The 22,479-nt window shown below is 39.4% G+C and overlaps 2 protein-coding genes across 55 annotated transcripts in view; one reads left to right on the top strand and one right to left on the bottom strand.

Moving 5' to 3' along the window:
* Positions 1-9,910, top strand: part of DCBLD2 (discoidin, CUB and LCCL domain containing 2) — a 104,162-nt gene extending 94,252 nt beyond the window's left edge. For all 5 annotated transcript variants that reach the window (XM_035274191.3, XM_002758869.7, XM_078352163.1 and 2 more), the window contains 4 exons: positions 1,920-2,013; positions 4,361-4,410; positions 5,287-5,424; positions 6,152-9,910. In XM_035274191.3, the coding sequence (XP_035130082.1) occupies positions 1,920-2,013; positions 4,361-4,410; positions 5,287-5,424; positions 6,152-6,621 (752 nt within the window). In that variant the 3' untranslated portion in view covers positions 6,622-9,910. The remainder of the gene's footprint in view (positions 1-1,919; positions 2,014-4,360; positions 4,411-5,286; positions 5,425-6,151) is intronic.
* Positions 9,911-10,681: 771 nt separating this feature from the next.
* The window catches only part of ST3GAL6 (ST3 beta-galactoside alpha-2,3-sialyltransferase 6), a 63,026-nt gene continuing 51,228 nt past the window's right edge, over positions 10,682-22,479 (bottom strand). For 27 of the 50 annotated variants that reach the window (XM_078352165.1, XM_078352200.1, XM_078352181.1 and 24 more), the window contains 6 exons: positions 20,691-20,786; positions 17,617-17,803; positions 17,379-17,516; positions 13,841-13,993; positions 12,055-12,172; positions 10,682-11,814 (listed from right to left, as the gene is read on the bottom strand). In XM_078352165.1, coding sequence (XP_078208291.1) covers positions 12,086-12,172; positions 13,841-13,993; positions 17,379-17,516; positions 17,617-17,803; positions 20,691-20,786 — 661 coding nt within the window. In that variant the 3' untranslated portion in view covers positions 10,682-11,814; positions 12,055-12,085. Of the gene's footprint in view, positions 12,173-13,840; positions 13,994-17,378; positions 17,517-17,616; positions 17,804-20,690; positions 20,787-22,479 lie in introns of all 50 variants that reach the window. The other 23 variants (XM_054246082.2, XM_078352189.1, XM_078352167.1 and 20 more) reach the window with 1 other exon arrangement.

Raw genomic sequence — 22,479 nt, 5'->3', positions numbered from 1 at the left:
CCTGTATGCCCCCCACAAAAAAAAATAAAATAACAAAGAATGAGCTGGTCTTCTCAAAGAACTCCTGTCTCTTTTTCCTTGGGATAGTTGTGTATAAACTTATTTTTTGAACCTAAGATATTTTATAAAGCTTCTGATTAAATCACACAACATCCATCTAAACTTGATTATCCTCTCTAGTCTCACCAATCTTACGGAAAACACACATTTACCATTCCGAATTCTGAGTGTTTTCTAGCCTAAGTCATTATTTCTGTTTACGCATTTCTCCATTTTTACAGCCAGGCTGAGAGTGATTTCATGGAAAAGATTATGTCATGGTCAGATTTGTGCCTCTGTAGTTTCCAGGTCCTCCCTCAGGGGGGCCTGTGGCACCAGCTGGCAGTCCTTGTGAAAGGCCATGGTGAGCTGTTCTGTCTGTTCTCAACTGTAGCTATTTTAAATATTCCCCATATTTTCAAACCCTTCACCTAGATATCTTCACCCACTGTCAGTTACCTCTCAAACTTAACAGAGAAAGTAGAGCCTACAAACCTATCTGTATCCTCTGTTCGCTGCAGTGAAAAGGAGGCTTTTTTATGTTGCCAAAGGCTGATCACATCACCTGTGCCCTCGTTCCCCATCATCCACCTCTCAGGTACCCAATATTACTAATTATCCTCTCCCACTCCTGTATCTTCAGCCTCTTTCTCTCTTTTGGATACAGTTGTTGTAAGGAATAAAAAAGATGCTGCAGGTTAGACTCATCGCAGTATCCAGCTCTCAGCTCCAGTAAATATCAGCAGGTGCTGCTATTGTCATCTTCCTGGCAAGTAGGGGGTTGAGGGATAAAGGAAGGAACTAATATCCCAGATGACCTTAGGCAGATCATTTTCTCTATCTGAGCTCAGAATTCCTTATCTCTGGAGTGAGATTAGGGGATTAAATGATCCCTAAATCTCTCCCAGTTCCAGCATTCTGTTGGCTTCTGACCTGTTCATTCACACATTTCCAACTGACCTTCTTAACACCACGTGGTTACTCTCCCATACATGTAAACGCTTTGCCATTATGATGGAACATCACTTCAAGCGCTGGATTATATTCTCTTGTAAAGAGGATACCATGATTTATTCCCTCTCATTTTGGTGCATTTGGATTATTTCCAATTTTTCACTCTTATAACAGAAAAGGAGAACATCTTTAAGGAGGCCTCTTTAAATGTCTGTTCAGTTTCTGAGAATAAATTCTAGGCATGGAATTACCAATAGATATTTGTACATATTGCCCAAAAATGCTAATCAGTAAGATAGTGTCAGTTTATATTTCCATTAAAGATATATGTTTCCTGGTAGCCTCTTCATCAATTAATTGTTGTTTTAAATATTTGACACTTTGATTAGCAAAAGCAATATGTTGATCTTGTTTTAACGTTTTTTTGTTGGTTGTTTAACTTATATTTCTTTGATTACTAGTGAGGCTAACATGTTTAATGGTTACTTGTATTTGTTAATGTATTGCTAGTTAATCTCTACTGATTTTTCTCTTAAATGTTTGGATTTGACTTGTAATACCCTACAATAAAATAATTATTTACAGTAACTCTTCACATATGCAGAAAATGTATTTTTCCAGTTTTTCATTTGTGTTTCAATTTCATTTTATTTTAGTGATTTAAAAACTTAGGAAAATTTCACATGTATACACAGATGGAATGAATAGTGTAACAAGCTCCTGTGTTAGGAAACCATTGAGGTCAGGCAGGCACATAACACACTATCTGCAGAAGCCTCTGCAGTTAACCACTGCATGCCCAGTCTTGACAAACAATGTTTATGGTATTTTTGTGCGGTAGAAAAATGTAGAAAGATGATGTGGTTCATTTTCCCTAATGATTTCTGCCATTGTTGTTGATACAGTTTTTGTCTTTGTCACTTCAGATGTAGCCCTGGCTGCAGTCCTTGTCCCTGTGCTGGTCATGGTCCTCACGACTCTCATTCTCGTATTAGTGTGTGCTTGGCACTGGAGAAACAGGTGAGTACATCACTAGTTCACCTGAGTCCAAAACTGCCCAATGTGAAGCAGAAGCTAAATACAGAAGATGAACTACACCCAGTGTTTATCTGTTTGAGCGTGAGCATTAAGGTAGTTATTAGAATAAAAATTTCATGCTTCTCCTTTATTCCCATTAAAAATAAGTTCAGTTCCACAATCAGTTACCAAGTACCTTTTCTGTATCAAGTTCTGATTATACGCTGGAATATGTGCATTAATATGAACAATTTCTGATGCAGGATAGTTATATTTACTTAAAAGAATGAGACACAGTTCCTTTCTCCAAAGTGTTTAGCAGGGTTGACTAACAAAATAAGGAACTACATCATGTGGTTTGATGAGTTATTTATGTTATACCGAGGAGAACCATGAGGATTAACTGTACTGTTTCTTGGGGAAATTCCAAGTTGGGCTTGCCTTGTCTTAACAGGATTGTAGTTGGCTAGGTAGAGGAAGGTAGATGTCTTTGTTTGGGCTGCTGTAAGAAAATACCATAACCTGAGTAACTTACAAATAATAGAATTGATTTCTCACAGTTCTGGAGGCTGAGGAGAAGTCCAAGATCAAAACACTGCAGATGCAGTGACTAGTGAGGGCCTGCCTTTGTCTCATTCACCAGCAGTGCCTTCTTGCCCAGTCCTCACATGGTGGAGGGGGTAAACAAGCTCTCTCAGGCCTCTCCTATAAGGGCACTATCCCATTCATGAGGACTCTGCCTTCCGGACCTAATCACTTACCAAAAGCCCCACTTCCTAATACCATCACTTTGGGGATTAGGATTTCAACATACAGATTTTGGAGTGATGCATATATTCAGACCATAGCAGTAGAGAATGGCCCAACCTGAAGGAATTGTTTGAGTGAAGCCACAGTGATAATGGAATGTAGGCAAAATAGTGAGTCATCTCCTGTGGGCCTGGCATGGGAGGGTCCTGAGAAGCAACCCCAGAGATGCAGTGGGGGCCTGGATCAGGAAAGGCTTTTCTGGAAGAAAGAAATTTAGATTTTGTTCTATAGATGGAAACTCATTGAGTGTTAAGCAAAGAAGTGATATTGTCAGATGATTGTACAAGGATGGTGGCAGTTTTGAAGGGTGGACTGAAGAGGAGAGAGGCTGAAAGACTTCGCAAGATGAGTTAGGAAACCGGTGAGGTCAGTTGGGCACATGACACACTGATTTTAGGAATGGGAGGAGAGATGGAGGGAAGATGTTTCCCAGTGGCATTGACAGGATGCACGATTGGTATCTACTAAGGAAGAAGTGACACGAAATTTATATTATTCTGTACTTTGAAATAATGAAATAAGTATAGCCATGCTTTAAAATGAGGATGTATTTAATATCAGAAATATAGTCTTATACTGGAGAATGTTTTCTGTTTAAAAAAAAGCACATGACTTGGGCTTTTTATGAAAAACCACATTTGTGATCTTGAACAGATCACATAGCTGTCTTGTCCTCATCTGTAGACTAGAATAGTATCTGCTTTCCCCTTAGCTTGCAAAGCACTAATTTGAATAGAATTAGATTTATACCCTTGAATCAGAAAATGTGATTACATTTGCTTGGTGTTTCTTTCTAAAAGCCACTTGGTAAATAGTAGTTCTTAATGGAGGGGAGAGAGAGTTTTCCTGGGGAGGACAGGTTACACTTCTGAGAGGTGGACTGTTGAGAATCTTCTTTGTTGCACACGTGGCTCTCGCCTCCCCCAGAGAATTTCAGTGCCTCCCAGACTTGGAAAGTCATGGTCTCGTCCCTTCCACTTATCATGGAATGGTTGGAGGAATCAGATCTATGCAATTAAGGGTATGGGACCCTTTAAACTTCGCTGAGGAAAAAGACTATAGAAGAAAAGCAAAAAGTTGGAGAAAAAAAAGCAGAATAGAAAACCAGAAGAAGATGGGTTTTTTAGATCTGTGAATTTTGTGACTCAGTTGATTTGTGATATCTATATTTGAAACCAAAAGAGACTTAACATAATTTACCTATAATAACCCACATAGCAGAGCAGATTCTTTGATTTGATTCAGTCTTTTCATCTATAGACATGGCATTTTAAAATTTCTTTTATGCCTTTTGAGTGGATAATAGGTAGGTAACAAGGTAGCTATGGCAAAAGATAGGTGTTTACTGAGAGTCCAGGATTGATAAACCTCAGCAGTAGCACCTTTGAAAGTCAAATGAAATAGACTCCCTTAAGTAGATCAGCAAATAGAGGCGTGTACTCTAGACTAATTATTAACGTTGGTGTTTATTCTGCAGTTTGATAAATTTCTTACCAGTGAATTTACTCTATTTCCTACCTTCTTTTCTGTATTTTTCCAGAAAGAAAAAAACCGAAGGCACCTATGACTTACCTTACTGGGAACGGGCAGGTAACTCACGTGGTCTGCGTCTCATTTCCATCGGAGGGAAGTCCCTCCCCTACAGGGGACAGTAGTGAAAAAAGGGAGTCATTCTGAGGCTCACGGGAACTCCCCGACACTGTTAGAACAATGATGGCATTACTCTTCAGTTCTTATCATTTTTACCCTTCTACAAAATCTCTTCTAGTTCATAAGCAGTGAGATGAAAAGTACAAATTTCTCATAACAACCTCTCTTCATTTTCTTCTGGAAAACTTGTGTAGTTTGTCCTATGAATCTGTTTCCCTTGAGGAGACCAGCTTTCTGTGTGGCCATGTGAACACTGAGTCAGAAACAAAGGACTGTGGTCTCAAGGACACAGTGTGTGTTTGTCCTCTGCCCTGGTTATTCACCAAGTGGAGTCCAGCAGTTAGGAATTGGGAGGTCTCCCATGATGAGTTGTCATCTTCTGAATTGCTGCAAGTCATACCAAAGGCCCCTCTACCAGTCTCTCACTTTCCAATCTCACTACTGGATCAGCTCTGAGGAGCCAGGAGAGTTCACTGCTATGGCTAGGGTAGCAAGGGGCTGCTAGTGCCTCGGGGCAGATCTTGGAGAGTGTTTTTTTGGGGGCAAACTTAATTAAAATCACCCCTAAAATAGATACTGTATCTGGCTGCACTGTACTAACAGTGGTTTGCCTGCATGTTTTTGGTAGAGATTTCTACCATGCACTGCTTGGTGCTGGATAGTCTCTCTCAGCAAAAAAGTTTGACTATACAGGCAAGTTTGTAGAGATACTTGTTACAGAAATGGCTTAAATGCAACAGGATTTCTCTCTTGATAGTACCATTTGAGATCCTGGTTTTTATTTAACGGTTTCTTTGGCTTACTGTCACAATGAAGGGTGGTGGAAAGGAATGAAGCAGTTTCTTCCTGCGAAAGCAGTGGACCATGAGGAAACCCCAGTTCGCTATAGCAGTAGTGAAGTGAATCACCTGAGTCCAAGAGAAGTCACCACAGTGCTGCAAGCAGACTCTGCAGGTAACTATGTTGCCGCCTTCTGGTGCCAGGTAGAGGGAGACACGCTTAGGCTTGCTGTAAAGTGCTTTGGGATTTACAGTATCTGACTCCTGTCATGTGTAAGAAATGAATTGTTTCCTAAAGGCAGAACCACTTTTTTTTAAAAGGTGACCTTCAGAGAGTCACTTCTATATCTTGGACGTTCTGTCTGTAAAGTTGGGGCATTCATTTCTAAAGTCTCTGGGCATTACATACGTCAACTGAGGCTCTGCTTGTTTGGTTTGTGGGAAGACCTGAGATGTTAAGAGAATGGCAAAGACAGAGGAAGCTTTGCAGTATTTATCCTGTTAACCTAGTACATATTTATTTTAAATATTTCCTGATATTTGAAAAAAAATCTCTGAAATTATTTTTCAAGATTAATACTTATTCCAGTAATTGTTTCTTTTCCAATACGATATTCTGAAAATCGTTCAGAAAGAAAATATTCAGTAAAGAAATATTCTGTCTGTAAATCTAAACAGCATGTAAAAACTCTTTATGCAACATTACATAAATGAGACTTTCTGGTATATTATTACTGTGAGATACTAGACAGTTTAATTTTGATTTCTGAAGTTCTTGCAGATTGGGTGTTGATGGCAAAAGTACCCTAAAGAATGTTTGCTTTTGATACTGTAACTGCCGCCCTTAATTATGGAGTCCCTTTATTAGTAAAATGACTTTTCTGTCGTTTTGTGATACCCAGAGTATGCTCAGCCACTCGTAGGAGGAATTGTTGGTACACTTCATCAGAGATCTACCTTTAAACCAGAAGAAGGAAAAGAAGCAGGCTATGCAGACCTAGATCCTTACAATTCACCAGTGCAGGAAGTTTATCATGCCTATGCGGAACCACTCCCAGTCACGGGGCCTGAGTATGCAACCCCAATCATCATGGACATGTGCGGGCACCCCACAGCTTCAGCTGGTCTGCCCTCCACATCCACTTTCAAAGCTACGGGGAACCAGCCTCCCCCACTAGTGGGAACTTACAATACGCCTCTCTCCAGGACCGACAGCTGCTCCTCAGCCCAGGCCCAGTATGATACCCCGAAAGGTGGGAAGCCAGGTCCAGCTGCCCCAGATGAATTGGTGTACCAGGTGCCACAGAGCGTACAGGAAGTATCAGGAGCAGGAAGGAATGGAGAATGCAATGTTTCAAAAGAAATCCTTTGAAGGTGATGCTGCTTTTTACAAAGCATCGTTTTAAAGCACATGGCCTTTTTTTTTTTTTAATTATTAGTGGTAGTAATATATAGAATGTATTACATATCTGCCACTGAAGTGGTTGGGGAAAATGTGGTGACTGAGGTACAGGAAACTACTAATCTTGCCATCTTGCTTTAAAGGTGTTATGGTGGCACGGTTACTGCTTGCCTGTTAAATTTCAAACATCCTGTTTGATACTACTGTAGAACACTATTTTTAATACAGAAAAAGCTCCCTATAATGCACTTCAAAGAAATTAAAAATCACTGAGAGTATTTATTACCAATGCTGCAGGTACATTAATGAACTCGAGACGGCTCTCTCAGCCTGACTGGCAATAACGCACGGTACTGTTCTTGAAATATCTAATGGCTTGAAATTCTAGACTGTTTGTGAAAGATGGGTACTACCATGATTTCCTCTTCTAGTCCTATATTCCTTTCTGGGATATGTTTTTTTAAATAGTGATATAAGCATTGTTTTGATTGCAGCCATATCCACTTACTCATCTTAAGATCTGCAGCTGGGACACTCTGACTTGTAAGGAGCCAGAGGCATTGCTTTTTCACTTAGTGACACTCTAGAGCTTTAATGCTTCACGGTATATGACCTGCTGTCATCCTTGGGCATTCCACTTGAGGCCCTTGGTGGCTTGCCCCATTCTTGTGTTTATAAGACGTTTGAGTGTTTCTGTGAGTGATGCTTGCCTTATCAGTCACATGAATTCAGATTCTTTCATGTCTTTAAGTACGCTCCCCATGTGGAATAGGAACAGCTTTACAATTTGAAAGCTTTTAAGGAGGTTGTTCTCCCACCCCCAACTTTATTTGCAATGAGATTTTTCCTAGAAGAGTTACGAAAAATTGAGAGCTTCGAAGGGAGTGCTGTAAACATGACCCATTTATATTTATCACAGTGAAAGGCAAAATTATTCACTCAGAAGTAATATAAATTACCTCTTTAAAAGGTAACTAGAATTTGTCCTTTTTGGCTTTATACGTTCACACACAAACATATATATTTTTCTTGAGTCTCAAGGTATTTTATTATTTTTAGTCGATAAAATTTTTAATTTTCCATGAACTATTACACAAAATGTAAACCCAACTTGTGTTTTTCAGGACTGCATGATCATGCCCTTTGTGTGGTAAGAGGTGAGAGCAATCCTGTGTCACCTAGGGAGCAGACATTATAGCTTCCTAGCAAATGAATATTCATTGCCTTGTGTTTGATACCTCCTGGCAGCTTCCATGTCACCACTTGTTCATACCTGCCCAGAGCTAGTTTTAGACACAGCAAAATAGAAATCATCTATAATTTATTAGCCAGCAATGCAAAACCATCTTTTAGATGGGCAAGATGACATGAGCAGCTTACCACGATAAAAATATTTAAATTTGACATCCCCTCTTACTTAAACCTTCGTTTGTAGATTTAATGTTGAACAGTACTTTTCCATAAAGATCCTGTCACTTCTGTTGGCCTGAGCCACCAGACTATGATGTTGCCAGAATTCTCTCAATTTGAATAAAGATGAACAGTATTAGTTTTCCTGCTTCCATGAATTATATCAGTATTGTAAAACATTGCTTCAGAAAGAGAACTGTTTATTTCTGCAGACTTCCTGCCCTTTTGTGGTATGGTTTTGTTGGCCTTATTTTCATTGGCTATTCCTTCTCCAAACTTTGAGGCACAATTTCATTCATTGAAAAATCAATACATAATTTGTTTCAAAATGTTTGAAACAAAAGACATAGATGTTAGGCTTTTATTAAAACATACATGGGATGGGTAAAGCACATGTATTAATACAGTCATCCCCTTTCAGGTGGGAAGACAGCAGACCAGTTATTTTTTAATTCATGCTTAGTACACAGAGAATATACTTTTCCTCAAGTAATATACCTGTTTGAAGCTTTGAGAGAGATGATGTTTTTGATAACTATTTCCTTTTCCCAAAGAAGTTTGCTATTGTGTAATTCTGTATACCTGATTGTTTTCCTGGAGTTTTGTTGTTGTTCAGTGTGTTTTTATTTTTTATTTTTGAAGAGAAGCAAGTATTTCCTGAAATGATGCATATTTTAAGACTCGATTCATACTGCTTTGGACTACCAATAATTTTTATAAAACATCTAGTTTTTACAACTTTTATATAAACTTTACTTTCCAGATGAAGAGCTGAGCCTGATTCAAATGGTTTTTCTGCTTTGTACTTTATTCATTTGTTTTTATAGTAGAGGTTTTCTAATTGTTTTTGTTTTTTACCACATTTATATGTCTGATATATACAGCTTTGGAGACAATCAAGTAACAACTGAAAATGTGAAAATAACCATATTTGACAAAATTTCCCTTGAATTGTTAACTTTTGCTTCCAACATCTAAGACTCACAGTCACTGGTGTATTGGATTAAATCTGTTCTTGTTAACACAATTATAGAAATACGTCAGACAGAGACACAACCAATGTGGCCATTACAGGTTTCATAAAATTACACTGACTTGGCTGTTACTTGATCTTCAGAAACAGCACAGTTTAAGATATTGTGAATTCTGATTTGTACTTTATTAAATGCTGTAAGTCTAAACGGATCCTGTTGTATGTGCTGGGTCTAGTCCAGTTTATTTAAGTTCATGTTTCACTATTTGCACTTTGCCTTGAACAATGGGTTTATTCGCTGATGTAAATGGTTTGAGTGAAGAATTAATGCAGTAATTATGACAACACATACACACTTGCCTCTCCCCTTCCCGGGAGAGGGGAGCAGAATCTGAGCTCATATTCTAAACATGAATGTGGCCACCAAGCTGTGGAAAGTGACAAAGCTTAAACACCTTTGCCCTGGCTCCGCATTGTCACCTAGAGAGCAAGAAGGCTATAGAAACATCATGGCAGATGAAACGATTCTCTGCTTTTTGGTTCTGAACTTGAAGTTCCTAAACTGCAAAATCTAAGAGTTGGATGGTTATTAAAATGCTTTTGAAGTCACCTGTGGCACCAGTTCTCATGTAATCCAACTTGTGACACTTTTTTTGTGTGTGGCACTGGGAAAAGTGGAAACAAACGTGTTGAAATACATATTAGACATAAAAATGGTTTAAGCGTCAGTGATATTCTCCCAGAATGTAATTTTCTTACCTCGGCATGTACTGTAGTCACTCAGTATTTGTATATGTTGCTAGAATTTAGATTGTAAAATAGTGGAATTTTAATGTGTTCATTTGTTTTTAATAAATTGTATATATATCTTGCTCAGATTATTTGGTTTAAATAAAACAACTTTGAGGTTTGTAGCTCTTCCCTATACTGTAAAAGATGCCAGAGTCCTCAATTTTAACATCTCATTTATAGCAATACTGTGCTTCCAGCAGCATTTGAAAATGCCACTATTGGTTTTTTACTTTGACTTTTTCTATGTCCAGCACTCTTTTTTTTCCCCAGTAATTAATTTCAACTTTTTAAATTTTAGATTCTACAGGCACGTATGCAGGTTTGTTACATGGGTATACTGTGTGATGCTGCGGTTTGGGGTATGAATGATCCCATCATCCAGGTTGTGAGCATAGTACCCAATACATAGCTTTTCAGCCCTTGCCCTCCCCGCTACCTTCCCCCTGCCCCGGTCCTCAGTGTCTTTATTCCCATCTTTATGTCCTTGTGTACCCACAGCACCATCCTTTTTGAAGCCTGATTTTCCTTGTATCAACTGAACTTCAGCAGCCACACTGCAGCCTATGTGTGTGTGGTATAAGGGGAAGTCACACTGATTACATGTGATTCCAGTTCTGGCTTTTGCAAAGTTCTAAGAAGAATCAAAACTCTGGCACTCTGCAAACATATGCTAAACCTATGCTGGTTATTACTCGAACATAGTTCATAATGAATGTCTGATCTGGGTTAAATCAGCGACTCCTCTTCCCTTCATCCTATGTACTGCATTCCTGTTTCTGAGCCCAATCTAATAGATTTCACCCTTTATACACCCTCTGTAGAGAGGTAGATTGGTTGTCAGTAATCAAACCATGGTTTTCCAGTGTTTCCCAGTGATGTTTATTGTTCAAAAGACAGTAATTCATTCTTCAGCTCATAACATCCTCAGACAACTTTTAGTTTCATCCTTACAAGCTCTGTTCTGTTCCTTCACCTCTCATTCCCCCACCTCCAAATGGCCTTTGGTTGTATTTATTAAAATTTAAGGAGATTAGCTTACCACAATTGTAGGATTGACTGGCTTGCGTTGGATCAGATTCTCTGGTGCACCCTAGGTAGCCAGGCATGCTTTCCATCTGAAGATTAGCTTTAATCATGGGAACATGATTTTTTTTTTTTGACGACAACAGTTGCTGTCACACAGGCTGGAGTGCAGTGGCGCAATCTCGGCTCACTGCAACCTCTCTGCCTCTCTGGCTCAAGCGATTGTCATGCCTCAGCCTCCTGAGTAGCTGGGACTACAGCATGCACTACCATGCGCAGCTAATTTTTTGTATTTTAGTAGAGAACAGGTTTCACCACGTTGGGCCAGGCTGGTCTTGATCTCCTGTTCAGTCAATCTGACCATCTTCCTTGGCTCCCCAAAGTGCTAGGATTTCAGGTGGGAGCCACTACGCCCAGCCTCAGCTTGACTTTTCGTAAGTGTTTACTTGTTCTTTTGTCTTCTTTACCTTTCCTAATTTACTTCCAAGTGGAAAACCTTCAAAATTTAATGAATAAACCAGACCAAAAAAAAGTTCAAGATTTTTCTTTCCTTGAGTTTGTCTAGCTTAGCTTCATTGTATAAAGTTAAACTGTATGTCTTTAAAATAATACAAAGCCGTCAGACTGTAATAATTCTATTCTCTAGTTATATACTTAACCAGAACTTATGCTTAGCCTATTTCCTTTAACTTACCACCTTCATTGTACCAAACTACTCATCACAATCACAGCTCATTTAATTCCGGGGGTTGTCGGGGAGAGCTTAATTAAACCAGTATGAACTTATATTTCCATAGCCAAGAGGCTTCAGTTTGCCACATCAAGCCCCAATCGTATGTGATTTCCCACCAGCCATGTTTACAGTAGCCAAATACACTTCTGAGAATGTCTTATTATAGTCAAAACTGCGGTAAACTAAACCCTCAGCAGGAAGTCATGCCCCTTCAGAGTCCAAGGTGAAGTCACTATAAAAAGACGTAAAAACACGTCAGAAAATAGCTTATTTTAAAAACAATGCAATCAAAACATTTTCCTGATACCGTCACTAAACATTTCTTGGTTTCATAAGTTAAATATATGGTATTCACAGAAATTAAGCTGGTGGTTATGAATCACCAGGCAGCAACAGACAATATACATAATTATTTGATGAGTGCATCCAACATATTTTAAACTAAAAATTTCAGTACAAAAATAAAACTAACACTGTTAGCTTCATCTTCTGAGTCTGTAGAGTCAATCTTGAGTCAAGTTGATTACAAGGTTTTTTTCTATAATGTCCTTCAAAAAGAGCTGCTCTGCAGTGACATTGTGATATGCATTCTAAGGAAGAAAAATACAATTACCGTCTTTCCCAATCTCAAAGTATTAGCAGCAGCAACGTTTTATATCTAAAAAGTTCTGAATAAAGAACTGGAATGTTAAGTAACAAGTTGCATGTACTTTTAACCTTTGATTGCCTTTCAAATTTCTTTCCTTGCTGGTTCTTGTGCAAAAGTTTTCTCTGCAGCCCCCCGCCCCCTTTCCACTTAAACTCTCACATATGTAAGGCTCCTTCTTATCAACCCTGGTAGACCGAATCATGGTACAATACAAATCTGGACACTAAAATTGTGAGTTGTTCACTTTAATGAAAGAAGCCCCTAGAACTCAATTAAAAAAAAAAAAAATCAGTCTAAACTAATACAATGCCTGGTTCAGTTTAAGATACGTTAAAAAAAATTACTGTTCTATACATGAATATACAAGTTTTTTTCCTCAGGAAGTTATTTTAATATTTTCTTTAGATGACACTTGAAATACCACAAGTGCTACAGGAAAGTTCAGGGCTGAGGAGAAATGAGCCTCATCTAAAGTCTGTTGAGGCATCTACTTCTTCAAATACTTAAGTGCTTGTCCTACATGGTGGGGACAGAGGGTGGAGGTGAGGGACAAAAGACAATACTAAAATCTAACCAGATTTATATACCACTTCTTCAGCTTATATAGTAGGATGGTTCAAGGGGACTGATTTCATGAAATATATCAGTATACTTTCTATCGAGTAGTGTTTCAATATTGAAAGTATACAGGTAACATTTTAATCCTCTCACTTGTGACGCACTACTTACTCATCTAAGTTCAAATCAGAAAACTAGGAAACTCTTAGTCAAGTGATAGACAAATCCTTAGACCGGTGCGGTGGCTCATGCCTGTAATCGCAGCACTCTGGGAGGCTAAGGCGGGAAGATCACAGGAGGCTAGGACTTCGATACCAGCCTGGCCAACGTGACAAAAACCCATCTCTACAAAAATAAAAGATATTAGCTGGGCGTGGTGACAGGCGCCTGTAATCCCAGCTACTCGGAAGGCTGAGGCAGGAGAATCGCTTGAACCTGGAGGGGCAAAAGGTGCAGTGAGCTGAGATCACACCACTGCACTCCAGCCTGGGCGACAGAGTGAGACTGTCTCAAAAAAAAAAATTTTTTTTAAGTAAAATTCTTTAAAAAGAATGAAAACCCTCACTATTAATCCCTATTCAAGAGAAGAATGATCCAGTATGAAGGTTTTTAACCTTTTGACCATGAAGATTCTCTTGTAGGATTAAAAAACTCTAGTCCATCTTGTCTACTTAAAAACAAATGTATGAGAATAATTAAGCGTAGCAATCCAAGGTGAATCTGTAATCTCTCAAACACAACAGTTGCTGTATTTCAATTGTGCAAATACGATAGACTATCTAAAATAAGATTCTGTACTTACATGGGTTTGATGACACTTGGCAATAACCATGAGGCCCACAAATTGGGATTTGATGCTGTAGTAAAATGAACCTGGACCTGAGCTAGTTGTAACCTGGATCTCAGCAGGTCTGTAAACCCCATCAAGCCCTCAACCCCTCAGAACCTGGTCCCGCCGTAAAATGAGTGTGAGAAGAGGAAAAGAAGGGCTTTCCATTCCCCGAAGATTAGTCCCAAGCATATACATATTACCGTAAGGACAGTACCTTACCTTATTCATCAAAGACATGGTGGCGTTCCCATAGTAGTGCAAGGGACTCTTGAGGTCAGAAAAGTTGTATTTAAAACCAGCTAGGTGAACTTCGTGGCATATGTAGAATGCCAGTGTGATGGCAATAATTCCTGTTGTTGGGTGTTTGGGTTTCTGGGGGAGGGAATGGAAAAAAAATTTTCAGTAAAAGGGGCTACTTGTTTCCACAGCATATTTGGTTGGCCGAATCATACAAAACAGGGATTTCTAAATGTTTAATAATGAGAGAAATAAACTCTCATTATAAGGCTGAAGCCTCCAAAGAGTATACATGGATACCTTAACTCTAAAAATAAATAAATAAATAATAAACTGTGACTGAAATCCTCGTAAGCCTTTAAATTAAAATATAGCTGCAGTATTATCCCAGAGGACAACTGTCAAATGAAAGAATACTGTGAGGCTTAAGAAAATGTTGCTGCACTGTTTTAAAAAATTAAAAGACCAGATGAGCCAGGCTCCTTATGCCAAAAGCAAAGCCTGGGAATTTTGAACACATATGAAACGTGAGAACAGCTTAATTCGTGAACGGATGAAATCATGATAAAAGACTTCATATAAATTCGCCTTAGAATAGCTGTATTTGATACTCTCCATTTAAACTAATTCTGGGAAAGACTAATCAAGCACTTCAATGACAAACTGTAAAGTATCTGACTAGAAAATAAATATTCCAAATACACACATAGCAATAGCACAATCTCAACTGCACCACTATTTTTTTTTAGAAAAACCAAGCAAACTCTTTCCTCATCTGACATATATCTTGAAAACCAGTGTGACGAATATTTGACAAGAGGGTCTTTCAGAAATTTTAATTCTCACTGAAATGGCCTTCCAAGAGAAAAATAAGATATTTATTAAGCTTTTTACATAGCACTTTCAATTAAGTGTTTCTTATAGTTCTCATTGAAATTACATGTGACTTATTAGGATTTTGAGGAAAAGAAAATCATCAAAGAGGCACAATCAAATCAAATCAATTCCAAGACACAAACTTGTCTGAAAGCCTTAACTGCCTTCAGCATAAGCTTTTCTTTATGCTGGGTACCACTGTAACCTAGGAGTCATCCAGCATCATTGATTCCATTACTTCTCCTTTCTCCTGACCCCTTTTCATGTCTTCTAACTTTCTTCACAATTTAGAGTCCCTCAACCGTCTACATAACCATTCCTTTATTTAAGCTCTTCTGTACCCATCACCACAGAACCTATATTATCACCTGACAAACTCTTATAAGAGGGATAAGCACTGCAGTCACCCTGTCCCCACTCCCCAGCGACAGAAGAGGGCAAGAGGGAAACAGGCTTACCTGGGTGAATGCTGAATTTATGACCCAACTCTCAAATAGGCATTAAGTATGCCCAGCAATCCAGTTACATTTGACTAGTAAATTTCCATTCCTACTAATTCCATGAGGAGAATTTATAACTTTGAATAATACTAAATTTGGAATAATAGTAAATTCCAAGATGAGAATTTGTAATTTTGTATCCTCCAACAGCCATAGTCTCTTTCCTAATTTGCCTAATCTTGATTTTTTTTTAAAGAAACAAAAGCAGTCAAAAGAGAGTGACGTCGTCTTCCCACCTCCAAATCTACCGTCTTACCTGTATCTTCATGTTTACAGTGTTTATTCCTCTTATAATGGATGAGATATAACTTCAACAACCCTTCACTAGTGCATATGTTATCCCATATCTCAACGGTTTTTCTTCTGTACTTACTTACCTACTTTCTCCCCTCATCATAAATATTTCTTTCCGCTGAATCATTCCCTTCAACATACAGACCAAACATGAACAAAACACACTTCCCCGATCCTGTATCATCTTCCAACTATTGCTTCATTTCTCTGATCCTCGTTCTAGCAAAAAGTCCACTAAAGATTTGTTGCTGCTTGCTCATACGAGTTCCAGGTTCTCTTCAACCCAATTCAAGCAGGCGTTTTCCTTCTTTCCTGTTGTCAATATATATTACCAGTATGACCTCCACATTTCTAAAACCAGGGTTCACTATGCATGTTCAGCCTCTGGACAGCATTGGACATGGCTGACTTCCCTTGAAATACAGCAATGTTTTCATGTGGTTTCTGGGACACCATATCCTACTGGACTTTAACGTAGCTACGGTTAGTTCTAATGTCATCACTAAGCATGCACAGGGTCTTCCTCTGCTTTTGGAATTAAAGACATTACCTAAAATGAAGAACCAAGATACACCTGATCATACTTCACTTAGGAATATAGGAGCTGAAAAGTCACAAAACACACATTCAGAAGCTGTCCTTTACCCTCAGAATTACTAGGAAGTCAGGTTTAAATTTAAAGCATGGATGCTTTTTGACTTGAGCTTCCATTTTCAGGAGTCTATCCTACAGAAATCCGACACATGAGCAGAAAACTCCTATCAGCACATGTACTGCTACATTATTTAAAAAGAGAAGAAAATACTGGATACAGTTGAGTTTATAAATAGGAGAAGACTTAAATAAAGGGAAAAAAAGAAAAGAGTAGAACAATGTCTGTAGTATAATCATAATTATATTGAACAAACAAAAAGGGTATGTGTATGTGTTTGAAAACATAGCAAACAGTCTGGAAGCACATAAAGGATAGAAAAGCTTGGGAGATGACATGGATTATAGAGGGAAGAGAAAAGAATGGCAACTTTCTAATTTTTTAATATTCCTTTTTAAGTTACTTGATTTTCAGTGTGTAACACTAATTTATTTTTAGAACATAACACTTTTGAATTTCTTATTCAGTTTTTATCATGCTACATATAATCGAGAAAATACATGTAAAATACATGATGTATATTTATTTCTTTGGAATTTTCTCTACGCTAAAAAGGGGGGAAAGCTCATTTCAACTAAGGTATATTATACAGTTACTCAAGCTTCCAGTGGAAAATATCTCTGCCCCTATATGGGTCTAGAATATTCTTTTCTAGGGAAAGTAGGCAAACAGGAGTGAAAGTGAGATTTCATTTTGGAGTTTCAAGAACTCTTTCAATATTGTTGTAACTACCATTTCTTGAGAAATTAGTGCCAACATTTCCTCTGACCACAGAAATGTTTCTGGACTACTTCCCTGACAGTTCTTTTTTCGCCTGGAAAGCGATGCACTCGTTCTGAAGCCAGGCCAGCTACTCTGAGCACAAGCCTGCCCATCAGCCCACCCAGTCAGACTCTCCTCACCGCAGAACACTGAAGACAGTTATGAAAGATGAATTGTTTCGGCATGCACAAAGAGACCCCAGGAAGGCCCTAAAGGGCAGGACCAAAAAACCCAATTTAAAAGTATATTTCCTTGAAATGTAAATGAAAATCATAAAGATGGTATCCACAGATAACTACTTTGACTAACTGAGAGATGGCCCTCAGAAACCATCTCCTGAGCTGTGGTTCTGACACAGTTTTTGAGAGTTCCCAGGACCCTGTATCCTATCTCAGCCAGATCTGTAGTTTGAAACCACGCAGAGATAGATACATACCTGATTTTTGGGAAACACTTTTGGAAAATGAAGCAGTTCATAAGCCGCTGTTCTGATAATGAAAGGATCTAATATTCTGATTTGATAAGGTTTATAGATCAGGTTTAAGGCTGGTTTCTTCCAAAAACCATTAGTGTTCTGAAATAAAGAATATGGAAAGTAGAACAATGTGGCTTTTTTTTAAAGGAAAAAAAAATACTAAAGGTAATCGAAAGGAAAAACAATTTTGCCTACTTACTATTTTGTTACCCATCAACAAGTCCAACAGCCACCTCAAATCATGTGGCTTAAAAGCTGTGAGAATTGCTGTCGTATTAGGGTCGTTGTGAATAGGATCTGAAAAAACAGATTCTGGATAAAAAAGTCGGAAGGTCGTCCTTCTCCCAACTTCTTCTTCATGTCCTAAAACGGGACCATTATTCATTCTGTGGGTAGTAAAACACACAAGGTATGTAGATCAAGTGCAGGATGTGCCACTGCCATCACAGTTCGCAGAAGTTTCAGAGTTGGGTAAACATCAGCCTTTTATCCTGTGCTCTAAAACCACAAAGCCATAGATCAACCTTTTCATGAAATAGTTGCTTCATCAAAGGCAGAAATGTTCATCTGTATTTGAAAAGTAACTGTGGAGCCAATGATAATTCAGTCTTACCTCCAGGGGACCTGAAGACTAAATAAAAGAAATGGGAACACAGAGCCACAGGATACCAGAACTGAAAGAGACCTTGGAGGACAAATGCCTGGAGAGAAAATGACTTGCTCAAGGCCACACAGTCACGTAGCACAGGGACGTGTGTGACTGACAGGCAAGAAGAATCACACATAAGTTGGCTTAAAGGCCCATCAAAATTGTACTCTGAAATAAAGTTAACAATATAAAACTGCTACATTATATTCAAGCACAACCAAATGAATGTCTATTGCTAGAGTGAACTAAAGAACCACAAGGAATCTACGGTTGGGTTTGTGTATGCTGAAAGCCAAGGTTAGACATGCACTATTTATGCACACATTATGAAGGCATGCTAAGAAAAAGAAATGCTTTGTTTGCAAAATAGTGTCCCCTAGGAGGATAAATACTGTTTTACCCTTTGCCACTGACTATGTAATAACACTTGAGATGACTTTCAAAATGTCGTACCAATGGCATTTTCCTGTAAGGGCTTCCTGTGGTTCTAAATTACCAGATTTAGACAATTACGGGTAGAGACACCTGTGATTGCTTCAAAATTGTTTTGTGGGTAAATTATCACAGCTTCCTCAAAATGAATAGCAAACAGAAAATAAAGTGGCCTCCTCATGCAGAAACGCTCAGTGGCTTATAGCCCCATGAAACCTCAACACTGCCAAGCCGTCCTGCCACATTGCCTCAGTATGCTAACCTTGCCAGTCTTTAGACGATTCACAGCCACTCCAAACACGCACACACTTATCCCAGATGAGGACCTTATCTCGACCTTTCTCTAAAAAAAATATAGATAGAAAGATCCTTATTTTCTCATCACTACATCAGAGGGACTCTTGGTGGTTGTGACCACAATCCTGGCTCTCTTTCCAGTACAAAAGATCAACCACACTTGTGTTCTGGACCCCTCCCCTCTCTTCTACCACACCATTCTTTCTCATTTCCACCAGTTTACCAACATGCTGTTGCACCTCCCATCTTTTCAAAAGAAAAGCAAACAAAAACGACTCCCGATTGCATAACCATCTCTAACTGCCGTCTGATTTCTCAACTCCTCCTTGAAGCAAACGTTTTGGACTACACTGGTTTCTCTGCATGCTCCTGAGTACATCCAGGTGTACGCTCTCCGCATTCCCTCTTCAGCCTTCTCCAGCCGGGCTTCTTGCCACATCAGGCCTCTAAGCCTGCTCTTATCAAGAATGTCAACGAGCTTCAGGTCACCAGTCAGTCACCCCTCGGTCCTTATCTTGCATGACCTCTCACCAGCATTGGGACACAGCTGGTTGCTCCTTCTGTCCTGAAACGCTTTGCTCTCTTGGCTGCTGTGATCACTTTCTCCTGATTTTCTTCTTACCTTTTTCGTATGCATCCTCTTTTCTTTGCTCAACCTCTACATGTTGAGTGCTCCAAGGCTCAGTCCTCACCTTCTTCTCCCTCTCAGTCTCTCCTTGGGAAATCTCACCCAGTCCATGATTTAAATACAGCTAATCGGCCACACACCATCAAGATCTTAACCTATTTAGCCAACTGCCTACTGGACATACCTACTGCAAATCTAACAAGCATCTCAAATCTAACATGTTTGTATAGAAATCTCAGTTTTCCTTTAAACTGGCTCCTATTCCAGTCTTTCCCAATGCCATAAATGATACCACTCTCTAGCCAATCTCCTAGGCTGGAAACAGTAGGAGGCATCCTTGATTTCTTTAGTTCCATTACTCTTCACATCTAATATAGCAACAAATCCTGATAACCCTATGTCTAAAACACATCTGCAGTGGTCCACATATCCCTTCCTCTCCCATGACAATCCTGTCCCAAGCCATCATCATGTGATACCTGAATACCGCAACCTAATTGTCTCTTCATTTCCGCCCATCCCTCACATTCCATTGTCCATGCCACAGCCGGCATATTAAAAAGACATAACCAGGCTGCATTGTTCTTAAAACCCTTAAAAAGCTTCCTGCTATACTTAAAGTCCAAGTTTCTAATCCTAGCTTTCAAGTCCCCTGCAGCCTGATCTTTGCTCACCGCTTCGGCTTCCAACTGCACATTCTCCCTCCGCCTGCTACCTCCCAGCCGCACTGGTTTTTTTTTGTTTTGTTTTTTGCTGCCCCTCTCAAATTCAGGCTCACCTCCTCCTGAGACCCCGCAGCAGACATCCTTTCTGCCTAGACTGCTCTGCCATCATCTTCATACGGCTGTCACTGTGTGGTCACCTGGGCCCTACTTAGATGTCTCTTTCTCTAAGTGGTCATTCAAAGGAGCCACTCAAAGATTCTCCATTACATCCTTTCAAATTATGTCTGACATTTATTATTTTTATATATTTAATTACTCGTTTTCTTCCCTCCACAGAGAACACAAACATTGTTCTTATCCACTGCTATCTCCCCTGTGGCTACAAGCGAGCCGGCACACTAAGGAGACTTGACAAATACTTGCTCCGTGAGTAACCTGAAAACGAGGCTAACTCTAGCCAGCAACCGAGAGAGAAGGTTGTGCAATGAAGCACACAAACAAATGAAGACAGCTCCCCTTCCTTTTAAAACACAGCTGTAACAAGGTAAGAAATCATACTCTGTTGAAACAATTCTAGGGTAGCACACAGAAAACATATTTACCTTATGATTACGTCATAGGAGTCGATCTTCTCTCCTAAGGTCTTATTCTTCAGAACTCCTCCATTACCAACCACCACGCACTTTTTACAGGGTATGCTGTTGGACAGATAGACAAGTGAGACATTGAGCATCTTTTACAAAACCGAGTGAGTCCAAGACTCCGTGCAAACTGTCAGAAACCCAAGGCCAAATTCCACCTGTGCAACAAGTGGAGAAAGAACCAACTGCAACTTCTAAGTCTAGAGCTGCATTAAAAAAAACACAAGATTCAATGAGTAACAATCTATAGGAAGAGCATATCCAAGTCAGCAACTGTTAACCCATATCCGTTCTCGCATTTGATTCTCAGAGCCACCTGCTGAAGTAAGTAGGCCCGATATCCCCATTATACAAATGAAGAAAGAGGTTCAGAAATCTATTTTGTAGCATTTCAAAGTTATACTTCGAAGTGGAACTGGCGTGTAGATCCAGAACTTGAGATTGCAGAACTCTGCATGTGTGTTTCACAGGATGTAGGTCTGCATTTTACTGCCAGCATCACCCACTCCTCTAAGATCCTACCTCTGGCTCTCTGCTGCGTAGGTGTGGAGATGGACAGCTTGGGATCTGGTGAGAGAAGTAGTTTTCTGTACCCTGCCCATGCTCACTTCAATTTCCCAAACATGGACTGGTCCTTGGAGCTTAACCAATACAAACTAAACGTTCATGCTGTGTTCCTGGCAAAGAGCTTTAAAGGAGAACACAAAGGGAACTTCGCGTTGCTGGTCCATCTGTCTCCAGCTCCTACCCCACCCACCCAGGCCTGGAGAAATGACAGAACAGACTACACCCTTGCCCTCTAGAGAGCAAAACAGAAGGAACATTGCTGAGGCTGTCCTTCCAGCGCCCTCATGGCATGGAAAGTCTAAAGAGAATGCTGTTTCCCTAAGACCCATGAAATTGGCAGACCAGATGAACTCAAGTCCTTAAGGCTTTTAAGGAATCAATGAGTAGCAAAACTGTACAGACACTATAGAACACGGAAACATGGAGAATGCAAGAATTCAGAAACTTTTTAAAAAAGCCAAGCATTCGCTTTGTCGGGTAAACAGGAGATGATGGACACACTCGTACATTCATTAAATTTACCTTTTTTGAGTAGTATAGCTTGTCTGATTACTTTATAACTTGTAACATTGCAACATTTAAAAAATAGTTTTAACATATTTTAATTGGAAGCTCTAAGCTCTCAAATATTAAAGAGTCTTGCTTAAATCAGGGTCTACCTAAAGGCAAGAAAACTAAGCACCAGTGACAGGCTGGTAAGGACCTGGGGGCAGGGATGACTGTCCAGCAGATCTTCCTTCAATGTGTGCCTGAAATCTCACATTGTGGACACGTCTCGAGTCACAATGGGTTCCAGAAGGGTCTGTTTATTCATTTAAATTCTCTTTGTTTTTCTTTTTTCTGGGAGTCTATAGATTGAGTAAAAATGAAATCAGTGTCAGACATATTATATTTGATTTGGTTCAAATGCGGCTGATGTCCATTTGCAGCAGAGAACTGAGGGAAAGTACAAGGGGTGCCAGCAAGGGGACACTGCACAGAAACGGTCTGCCATTCACTGTAAAAGCTGGTGGGCGCCACACGGTCAGTGTGAGTGAGTTAACAAGACAGGGGACTCGAGATTCAATGAGCAGGGATGAAACCAAGGTAAGGGAAACAGCAACAAGAATAACAACAAAAAACAAGGTAAGTGCAGAACTTTCAAGAGACAAGGCCAGGACATTTAGAAAACAAGCTACAGCAG

The sequence above is a fragment of the Callithrix jacchus genome, chromosome 15, assembly GCF_049354715.1.
Source record: "Callithrix jacchus isolate 240 chromosome 15, calJac240_pri, whole genome shotgun sequence".
NCBI lineage: Eukaryota > Metazoa > Chordata > Mammalia > Primates > Cebidae > Callithrix > Callithrix jacchus.
Note: the sequence above shows the minus strand (reverse complement) of the source record. Positions and strands in the feature narration are given on the sequence as shown.